An 11,620-nucleotide genomic window follows, 5' to 3' on the forward strand; every position below is an offset into this window, starting at 1 on the left:
TTTTCATAAAATTTTCCAAATATGAACCTGTTATTGTTTCTCTATACTTTTTGTGAAAAGTTAGTTTGTAGAATCTCCTCTCTTGTTCTGTATAAGGCATCATCATCATTGACCTTGTTGATGATGACATAACTTTGCTACAAACCCACCAAACTTTAACGCCGCAAAAATCATCTGTTACTCTTTCGAATTCATCCATTGTTAAAACCAAGTTGGTGCTATCTTTTCCCATCTCAGCTTTGAGTCTTTTTGCACTCTTTGATGTGTTGGCACTGAGATAAGCTTCAACGGCACCATAAGCATCACTTCTTTTGATTCTGTCACCTAAGAATTCATGGAACGAGATTCTAATGTAAGGATAGAAATAGTCCATGATTCTATGACTGTTTTTTTCAAAGAAACGTGTGATTTGGTATGGACAGTATTGTCTTATGATAGCCCAAATGAACATTAAGCTTGCTAAGGTTGACCCCATTGTTGTCCACATTTCATTCATCTTAAGGGACATCATTGTTTTCTTTGGCTATGTTTGTGTTAAAATCAATGTATGAAAAAAGTGAAGGGAAAGGAAAAAGAAGAAGAAGAAGAAGTGAGTGGAGATGACAAAGAAGAGAAAAGGGCCAATGTATATAAGCAAAATGAGTCAAATGACACTAACATATACTATAGTATATGGTATAATAATAACAAAGTTATATTTTTTATTAAAATGGAAAAATGACAAGTAAGGTAGAAATTTGGTTCCACTAAGTTTCTTTGATTTGGTGGGACTATATGTGGAGGGTGCTTCTTCAATAGCCTCTAAATTTTGTGCTGATTCGCTGTATGATGTGTCTTATTACACAACAAAGATTTTTTAGATTCAGAAAAATATATCAGAACCAGGTGCCTTTACATGTGCCTCTGTTTACCTATGTACAATTCAATTGACTCATGGACAGTGACGATCCAAAAATATTTTATATACAAGATAAACTAATTAATCATAAATTATACAAATTTTTTATTTTATTTTTTAAAAATAATATTTTATATACTAAACGTACAATAAGTTTCGTCTTAAAACAAACATGGTCCCTAGTTTATCAAACTTTCTAGCACCATGACATTATAGTTTCATATTGTCTAAAAAATAAAGTTAAAAGTAGTTTATAAACAATATTTAATTTTTTTTAATTAACTAAAACGTTTTTTATAAAAGATGAAATTGTAAAAGTTTATACACAAAACTTAAAATAAAGAATACCTCGATTTCATGTCGGAATAAGACTCTTATACGTCAATGTAGATGATGGAGTTCCCAATTGAACATAACACATAATGGGGTCCTTCTCATGCTCACATTAATTCACAATACTTAATTTCATGTTCTTCTGTCTACTTCTCATTGTCTCATACATGGCATGTCATTTTCCTCTCAAGACATATATAATAACACAATGACAAGAATAATTAAAGTTGATCATAAAGTTACTCCACTAATGTTTTTCCAAATTTGATACCATGTTAGATGTTTGAACCTTATCCATTGTTTGCAATTTTCCACTAAAATTATAAAATTCAGTTGAAATCATGTTTAACTAGAGTCTAATTAAAATGTTTGACGGATTTCCCTTATTATAAAATGACGCACAGAACCATGAGCTCATCAAATTAATTAATGTCTCCATATAGTTTAACTCTTGAGAATGTACATTGGTGGAGCTAAAATTTAATTTACCTAAAATACCCTAATAATGTTTCCTTCAATTATTTTTTTGGCAATTTTTTTCTAACCATATCTATTGATAGTGTTTAGAGCACAAGTAGTCTAAAATGTTAGATATATTATTAGTATATTAATAAACCTTCACTTTTTAATTGAGAAAAAAAAATTAAATAAGATATTAGGTCTCTCAAATTCACTAGATTTAGATAAGTTGAGTGTTTGCCAACTAGACATATCTTGGATAATTGGACATTTCTAGTTGAATATATCTTGTTTGGACAATTTAAAATTCAAATAATTTTTTTAACTAATCGATATCAAAATCATTCTTGTGACATTTTAATTTTCTCTATTAAAGTAGTGGAATATAATTTTTTCATAAGATTCCTTCCAAAGCTTGTTAAAAAAATTAATTTATGAATAAAAATATTTCACCATGTATTTTGAACTAGAATCCACATACAGTTTACATTAACCTTAGAGAAGCACATGTTTATTTTTCCAAAAGAAGAAAAAGGAATCAAAAGCATTGGTAAGAACCTGGCAGCAGAATATGAGGAAGTTGTTGAACTTATTATTTAAGCAATAGCAGAGCACAATGATGCCCATGTGATTTGATTTGATGCCTCTTCTTACCTTACACCAACTCATAGATATAATTAATTGGTTGTCTTTCATATTCAATCCTCTATAGTCTATACCATCCAATTCCATAACAGGCCTCCATTTTATGTAACATCTAATTACTTATATCAGTAAGTGTGACTTAAGTTTTTTTATTATTATTTATTAATTACATATTTGGATTCATTGCTAGAAATATGATGTGCCACTATAAATCACATTGTTATGATTTTATTAAACTAATTGTTAATTAAGATATATTTTTTTATAAAAAAAAGTTTGCATGAGTTGGAGACTCGTTAGGATTACAATAAACTTCAAAGTTTAAAAAACGATAACATATGTAGTTACAAATCATCTACTAAAGAGATTCTCATATCAACCATTAAAGTTGAATTTACGATTTTTGTGAATATGTGTCAATTTCTTATCAACTAAACCAACATTTATTAACGATCAATTAAAATATTTAAGTCGCGAAACTTAGATATATAAAGCCTATTTGTTTAGGAGAACGACACTTAACAATAATATATATATATATATATATATATATATATATATATATATATATTATAATTTTTAAATAAAAAAAAAACTTAAATAAAAAGGTCTATAATCTCTAAATCATAGTGATTTTTTAGATAACAAAATTAAACTGTCACACTACACCAATGAAATAATGAGGAATATATATATATATGAAATGAGGCAAATATTGTTGACAAGGACACTTCCCAAAAATGCTATTTAAATTTTAAACAAAACGTTTTCTTTTCTTTTAAAACACATATTAAAAACAAATGTCCCTCTCAAAAATAATTTTCACTTGCTTTCAATCCGTAACGGCAACTACATCTGGTGGTACATACAGCTTTATGCAATTTTCATGAGCTGTTACAAGACTTTATAAGAACTCAAAAAATTGACAAAACTAGAGTCACTGTCACCCATGTGGCAAACTCGTCCTTAAACAATAGTACCGAACAAAAAGACACTAGTTCCACTGTTGTTAGAACAACATTGTCACAAAACCTCTCAATTTTTTTATTTTCTTCCTATATATTTTTTAAAACAAATGAATATAAAGTTTGCCTTAGAGGATAAATACGAAAATGATTGTAAAGAAAGTCAATAAGCAAGAAAGTTCTATTGTACTTTTTGTGCATTATTTTAGCTTTCTTGAAAACAATTGATTCTCACAAAGCTGTAGTTGGATCCATGATTCGATGTTTGTAATTTAGAATAATTTAATCTATTGTTTTTTATTTTCATATTTTGCAGAGTTGTGAACTTAGGTGCATGCGGCAACAAGACAAAAGTTTGTGTTGCAATAATAGAAGATATATACAAGGGGTCCTACATATAATTTTACATAGATTTATAAAACTTTATAGGTAATTGATGTGTATATATTATTTTGTATGTACCTATATTAAATTATGCCCTTAATTATAAGTATCTATTTGGGAAAAAAATGTATCACTAATTATAATTGCTATCTTCTAACATATCTCTATTAATTATTATTTTATCTTAAAAGATGAAAAGGATAAATTGAATATATTTATATAAAAAATATTTTAAAAACATTTATACATAAAATAAATTTATTAAATTCACTTTTTATTTTTTTTAATTAGAGTGACAAAAGAAACAAAAATATATGTATAAATAGATACACAAAGAGTATTGTTTATATATAAATATATTTAACATTGATTTTCGACTTTTAAAACAAAAGATAAACTTTATTTTGATTCCTAAATGTGTAAGGTATTTTTATTTTGTACTCTGAGTTAGCAAAAAAATCCAATACTAAATAGTAACTCATCAAAACATATATTAGTTTAGTTCTTAAAGATAAATTAACGATTAATTTGATAACGTAGAAGGTTTTGGGATAAATAATATATCATTCTTTTAATATCACATATTAATTAAGTAGTCAAACACCAAAAATACAATAATATCAACAACAACAACAAAAATCATCACTATTTATTTTTTTCATCTTTATCTTTAAACCTAATATTTCTTCTTACTTAAATTTCTTCACCTTCTTCCCTTATTTATTCTTTATCCCCCAATTTATTCTTCTTCATCTTCATCCTCAACCTTAAACATAACATTTATTTATTGTTTCCTCAATTCCTTCATATTCTTCCCTTGCTAATTCTTCAAATTGACAATTACATATTTTTTACCAACAAACAAAGGGTCTTTATTCCTTAGAAGGCTTGATGATTGGAAATCAAAGTACACCTAAAATGCTACCAAAAACGTCGCTAATATTTTTAATGATTTCCACCTGGCAGAGAAATACATACACCAAAGCATACTCGTAAGATCTTGAATCCCAACAAATGCATTGTGATTGATCACTCTATTGATGTCCAAATATACCGTACAGATGCTCAAAAATCACCAAATAGTGCAAGCAATTGAGCATCATTTCTTTCAAGATCCAACTTAACTCCAAAACCTTGTACACCATAAAATAGTGCTAGCGTCATTTTAGTCCTTATTTACTTAGACACGAATATAATATTAAGAGATTAAACTGATTGATATTTAAATAAATTAAATATTAATTTGAATTTTTTACTTGATCATAACTAAAATATATGCAAAAATTAACCTTATTTAAAACACTTGATCGGCATGCCATTGTGACTGGAATTCATAGCAAAGGATAGGCTAGTTTAATTAAAAAAGAAAAAGAAAAATTATATGTCACTGGCTATGAGCTAAGTGAAATTGACATCATCTAACACATTTGATTGGATGCTAATATCGTGGTTTCTTATTCTATGAGCACCTTTGAACTTATTTGGCTCACACCCTCACGAAATTCTATTATACATGACATGCAACAAATAAATATGATTGAGAATCACACTCAACTCTAACAAATCTTGTCATTTTTCTTTTATTATCAAAAAGAAAAACAAAAATAATCTTACGCTGTCATTCCATGATATTAATTTTCGGCAGTTCAATGATATTCAAGGTAGGAGAAATATCGTTATCGCACTATCCTTATAAAGGTATTTATGAAAACAAAAATCTCCATACACCAGTGTCATTTCTTTCTCCATGTTTTTTTGGATATATATGTTATTACAAATTAATTAATTATGTCAATAGAGATCAAAAGCATAAACTATAGCTTCAGAGACAACTCATGAGGAGTAATATGTTTACTAAAAACAATTATACCTATACATAGTTCAAGTGTTTTTTATTGTTGTGCTTAGGCTTTTATATTCATCATATATATTAGTAATATATGTTAATTTTTTTCATTTGAGAATTTAAGCTTTCTTTAGTAAATTATGCCTTTTAGACTTGGCTCAGCCTGTTGTTCCTTCACCAACACCTTCGTCCCTGTGTTAGACATTTATTTAACAAATTTTGAACATTTTTATTATTTTTTAAATTATAAATAATTATTTATTTCAAAAATTACTTATAATTTTTAGACCTTACTAACAAAAGTAAAGTTAATACAAAATTTAAGAAATAATATATGAAATATTTTCCAATCCTGTTACTTATAATTTTTAAACTTTTAAATTTGGTTGTTATCTGCCAATTCTGTTTTCGCAAAATATTCTCAAAATAAATAATGAATAAATAGTAAATTGATTTTGAAATAATAAACATCAGTCGAATTAGTCTCTAAATTTTATAAATTGACAAATACATCGTAAAATTGTAAAATATTAATCAAAATAATCATTGAATAAACTTTGATTGTTAGTTATTTTAATATGACATTATAACTGAATACGTGGTTTATCAATCTTAACCTCATTAATGTTATTTTCTCAAAAATAAATTAGTCAATAAAATTATGTCATCTTAGAGATAAATTAGTAAGTAATTATAGTTATGCATGAATTAATTATTGACAAATTAGTAAATATATATGAAATCAATGCATATCTCATATTTAATTAAAATGTCACATCATAGTATCTAATGATAAAAATTTAAATACAAATTATTTTTTTAATATTTTACAATTTCAATAATATATTTGTTAGTTTGTAAAATTTTGAGATTTAAAGAACGCTTACAATTTTAGTCAACTTAATACCTGTCATACTTGATAATATAAAAATCCAACTTTCATTCTTTCATAGTTTTATTCTTAAGAGAGAGTGTGGAAAAAAGTGATAATGGAAGTGGAAATAGATCTGTGTAGTCACCATAAACTTAGTGAAACGTCTCTTTTTACAAGTGTCTATGAACAGAATTCTTATTCTTGTATTTCACAAAAAGTTATTCCTTTAAATAAATTTAGAGCACTTGAAACAAAACTCCTGATGCCAAAAACAACTGAAGTTTTAATTTTCTGTAATGTATGAGATTTTCAAAACAAAAAAAAGACTTACGCTCCATAAAATTTAAATTTAAATTTCAAGATGAGTTTAGAATTAAAAAAAGAAATATTTCAAAACATCAAATATATTTCTTATATTACATGTAAGAGTTTTGGAAACTCAAAATTCAGTTTTTGAAATTTTAACCCTAGAAAATAAATTTTTGAGAAATTGTAGAAGTAAAATACTAGGTGTGAAATGAAAAAACAATTAAAACAAACTTTTAAGAAAACACAAGCCTCATAAGAAACCCAATAACAAATTGAAATCAAAATCAAAGCCAAACCACCTCTAATCGATACAATCCATAAATATACTTTCAGGTGAAAAAATTGTGCTTTAGTTCGAAAATGTACTTTGGAACGGCATAAAAACCGAGCTTTTCTAGATAAATACTTTCAGAGTGAGTTTAGAGACTAGGATAAGTTAAACATGAAGTTTGTATCTCCTAACCTAAGTTTTAAAAAAAGTGTTTTATATAATTTCACTTAGCAATATGTTCGCGGCTTCCCACTTCCCAAAACAAATGACCACCTATAAAGGGAAAGATGAAATAACCAGGTATGTATATCAATTAAGCAATGAAAATTTCTAAACAAAAGAATATATAAATAATGGAATTTAAAAGGCCATTTTTTACAGGGGCTAAGGTTTCTATCTGAGCTCCGCTGTATATACAACTGTCGAAGCTAAGCTATGGCTGCAAAACTTGTTTCCGTTGTTCCTCTCTCTATGAATTCAAAGATGGAGAGCCTAATACCACTTTGTCATCTCATGTTGCAGCATTCAGGATGTGTATGCCGCTGTAATTTATCCCAGAGGCACATCATCTGCCTTGGAGATTGATAATGGGCTGTATAATAGCCTTCTATACAACCAAATTGGCAGAACTTTAAGCTATGCGAATAGTGTACTGCTTTTGTGCTGTTAAATTGTTCTACCCACATTCCCATACTCACATCTTCCATTTTAAACAACTGCATTAAAAAAGCGAGAGAATAAAAAAAAAACAAATTTAGCCATATCAGTCGCTGTATGCACGGCATGGAGATATTTAATCAAATAAAAAAACAACCAGGAAAATATGCGGTGATATTTTATACTAACCCTTAATTTATGCTTCTCAAATTCAGAAACAATGTAGTCTGCAATATCATAAGACAGAATATACCCCGGTCCATTAGCATATGGTGGGTAATCCTCTTCTGGCCACTCCTGAAAACAGACGACAACAAATTAAAATCAATACTTCCAAACCCAAAAATTATCATCAGCATTACGTTAGATGTGACAAGACAACGGTTAGTCATAAACGGAAAAAAACATTGTAACAGGTTCTTATTACCTCGTACGTCACAGCCCATTTACCATGGCGCAAGGGTTTGTGGTGATAATTCATATTCCCAATATAAAAGTTCTTAGAATCCGGAACACTCCTAACTTCGTTTATAACAGCATCCACTTTCACAAATGTATCATCATCACCCTTCATGATATACTCCGCGGACACTGTATTAACCTGTGAACAATATAGCGCGTCTTATCTATCCTCTTGAAATTTGTTCCTTTTTCAAATTGAAAGAATTTTAAACAAACAGCAACTTACCCCATATTCACATATAGCAACTGTTTTCAACACAACAAGGTCATAGTTATCCATGTAAGGCACTATAACAATATCACCAAAAAATTCTGCTTCCTTCTTCAACTCTGCATTAATATCTACTCTCTGGTGCTGTAGAAATATTGAAATGTTAAGAACTCCGTGAGAAAAGAAATAACCATGAAACCAAAAAGATTGACATCTCGTTAGCATTACCAGTGCAACAAAGAAACGAGCCACCACTTCTGAAGATTTGATAAGGCTATGCTGCATCCACGACTTTCTCACAGCCATCCTCTCAGCAAAATGGTTTCCAGCTGAGAGGATGCCGATGAACAATTCCACGCCAGAGTCAGGTAGTGATGGGGCACGCCATCTGGTTGAAAAATCAAGATGCTGCTGTGGAGAAATACTAGGATGCGTCGAAGGCAAGGAGGCGGCATATATAGAATGGACATCAATATCTCCAGTTAAAGTGAGTCCAGTAGCATCCTCAAGAGTAAACCCCTGCTCAAATAAAAAAATGGAAAATCAAGAAATGATACAAATTCCATCTCGAGGTATGCAAGTTGAATAACATTACTCACAGTGCGATAAGGAAAAGAGGCGATATGCCTCCCGTCAACATTAAAATGATAGCCCTCCAAACCAGCACTAAGAGTAAGAACAAATAGCTTGTTCTCAGAAAATGGGAATGGCCAATCGACTGTTACTTTTCTTGTACGACCTATGAGTCTCTTCAACCACCATTCTGATTTAGACTGTTCTGCTTGCCTATCATCTCCCCCAATCCACTTCTCACACTTCACCAGCCCATCAACTGTTTCAAACACAAGTAATACCTCAATTTAGAGCCATCACAATTACAATGAATGAATATAGACACTACATAAAAAATGAACTACACTGTGGCAAAATTTCATAACTAGACAGTTATCTATGCCATATGACACACTGTAACAGTAGCACCATTTCATCTATTTACTACATCAACGATTCAAATACAAAATCAAAGCATTTTTATACAGCATATAAAGTCTGCATTTGAATGAACATTTGACAAAAGCAATTTTAAATGAACTAGATTTTTGGTGTGTTTGGTGGGTTGGTCATGCATGAACCCGAAGCTACAACTTGGAGCTTCACTACCAATACGCAATGAAAACACTCTCAACATCGAAGCAAACCCTCACTTCACAAAATTGATTTGATTGTAACTGAGTTTAAAATGAAACAACATGTTTAAATGTTTTTCACTCTAAATAGAAAATTTCATAGTTTAAATCATAATGTAAAATTTTCAAGTCAAAACTAGTATTAGTAATCAACATGTACTACATATTAACCAAACATCTATACGTTCCTATCAATCTATCCAATCAGCATAAAAGTGAACACATACATAGTAACCAACATGTACATTTCACTTAAACAGTAACCAAACATCTATATTTCACAATCAATTAATTCATCATGAAATTGACCACAAGTAAATTATCATTTTGGGTCCTAAATTTGGAAGTGTGTGGTAATTTGGGACTTCAAATTTACGAAATATCAAATTATTTAAAGTCAGTCAAAATGTTCTCTCCATCAACTATTTTAGGAAGCTTTTTGTCTGCGAGTTATAAAACTCAAGGAGCATAGTTTTGACTGACTTTAGACAATTTGAGGTCCCAAATTAGCAGATACTTACAATTTCAGGATCCAAAATGGTGGTTACTCAATTGAATACAAACATGCATAAAATATAAAAATATAGTATTTATTTATTTATTACCGGAATCTTGATCAGCCCTAGATTTCCAACCATCACAACGCAAAGCAGAACCCCATTGCATCCTATAACAAGTATTAAGCTCAATTACAGGTTTACCACTCCAATCACCTCTCAACCTAGGATTGAAATGCAATATTCTAGGTGGTTCCTCCTCACTTTCAACACTCTTCAAACCCTGCAACTCCATCACAAAATGACACTTTTTCCCTTTCCCTAACGGTTTCCCAACCACCGTTATATGAGACCCTAACGTCAACCCACAAGGTATCACCATCAAACTCTTATTCCCATAAAAATCCGACCCGGCAACCCAAACCGATTGCGGACATAACCCGGATTTATTTTCGGGTTTCGAAACGACGACGCTTTGAATTGGCGTGTTCGCGTTTTGAAGCTCGTTCCAAACCCTGTTCCCAACTATATACGCTGATTTGTAAACTTCGGAATCGAATGCGGCGTCGTTTAGGATTAAACCGGAGAGGATTAAATTACTATTATTATTACCATTGAGGCGAGTGAGTTGGTGAGTCTGACTGGGTTGGAGTCGTTCCTGTTGTTCAAGCGCGTGTCTTTCGGAGCGCGTGACGGCGTTTCTGAAAACGAAGGGCATTTCGAGAGTGAATAAAAGAAGGTAGAAAAGAGCGATGATGATGAGAATATGAAAGGATCGTTGTCTACAGAAGGAGAAGAAGGTGTCTACCTTCCCCGTTCTGGTTCTCTTCATCGCTCTCAATTTGGAATTCTCAACTTTCACAAGTCAGAACAGAGACTTAAACTAAGGTTTTTCAGGCGGTGTTGTTAGCAATTTTTTCGTGGCTGGTGAGGTTAAAAAAGCAAATCGGTTTTAGTAATATGTGTCAACTGTTGGAGTTCGATAATTAAGAAATAATTGGGAGAATTTTATTAATTTATATAAATTTAAACTGTTTTTAAACAACACGGCTGAAACACAAAAATGTTTTACATAACTATCATTAAACTAATAGATATAAATAGTTTTGATGGTTTTAGTATAAAATATTGATCATCATCTTATATTTTGTAGTACGAGAATGTTCAAACTTTTTTATAACAATGGGAAGGGGGAATTGGGTATACATAATTCATGCTTGAAAAGTTTGTCTAACCTTTAAGGAAATTAATACTATGCTAAATTAAAAATATTTATATTTGAATATACAATAAATATATATAAGTCAATATTCTTAATTTATTGTCTTTTACTTCGTATTTTTTATTACGGACAAAGCATTGATGATATTACAAGTGAAAAATATAAAATAGGAGTACTTTATATTGTTTTATGTGTAATCAAATAAAATTAATTACATTTTTTAGAACAGTAGTTAATATTATTTAAGATTTTTAAAATAATTATATTTTTTAAATTATTCCCTTGGGAACTTGTTCCACAATGTTTTAAAATCGTACTTAATTAAAGGGTATTTTAGAAATATTGGTAATAAATATAACATTAAATGTAGTATATTTAATCAAAAAACATAAAATATAGT

At 29.7% G+C, this 11,620-nt stretch overlaps 2 protein-coding genes across 2 annotated transcripts in view; both read right to left on the reverse strand.

Annotated features, from left to right (window-relative positions):
- LOC101498790 (AAA-ATPase ASD, mitochondrial-like) overlaps positions 1-646 on the reverse strand; it is a 2,773-nt gene extending 2,127 nt beyond the window's left edge. Inside the window, exon 1 of the mRNA XM_073370901.1 lies at positions 2-646. Within this exon, the coding sequence (XP_073227002.1) occupies positions 2-511 (510 nt within the window). The 5' untranslated portion in view covers positions 512-646. The remainder of the gene's footprint in view (position 1) is intronic.
- Positions 647-7,272: 6,626 nt separating this feature from the next.
- LOC101499432 (hydroxyproline O-galactosyltransferase GALT6-like) lies at positions 7,273-10,968 on the reverse strand. The gene is made up of 7 exons (XM_004508743.4): positions 10,107-10,968; positions 8,914-9,146; positions 8,543-8,833; positions 8,330-8,458; positions 8,069-8,242; positions 7,831-7,938; positions 7,273-7,700 (listed from the first exon to the last, which is right to left on the reverse strand). Exons 1-7 carry the CDS (start codon positions 10,828-10,830, stop codon positions 7,491-7,493), a joined length of 1,869 nt encoding a protein of 622 aa, XP_004508800.1. The 5' UTR covers positions 10,831-10,968; the 3' UTR covers positions 7,273-7,490.
- Between the last annotated feature and the right edge of the window lie 652 nt (positions 10,969-11,620).

Source organism: Cicer arietinum, chromosome 7 (genome assembly GCF_000331145.2).
Source record: "Cicer arietinum cultivar CDC Frontier isolate Library 1 chromosome 7, Cicar.CDCFrontier_v2.0, whole genome shotgun sequence".
In the NCBI taxonomy this organism is placed as follows: Eukaryota; Viridiplantae; Streptophyta; class Magnoliopsida; order Fabales; family Fabaceae; genus Cicer; species Cicer arietinum.

Bases quoted from the DNA above. Each gene is read 5' to 3' on its own strand.
- LOC101499432 (XM_004508743.4), bottom strand. From the start codon at position 10,830: ATGAAGAGAACCAGAACGGGGAAGGTAGACACCTTCTTCTCCTTCTGT. The intron at 9,147-10,106 runs GTAATAAATAAA...TGTTTGAAACAG, and splicing joins TAGGGCTGATCAAGATTCCG to TTGATGGGCTGGTGAAGTGT. The intron at 8,834-8,913 runs GTGAGTAATGTT...TTATTTGAGCAG, and splicing joins CCTCTTTTCCTTATCGCACT to GGGTTTACTCTTGAGGATGC.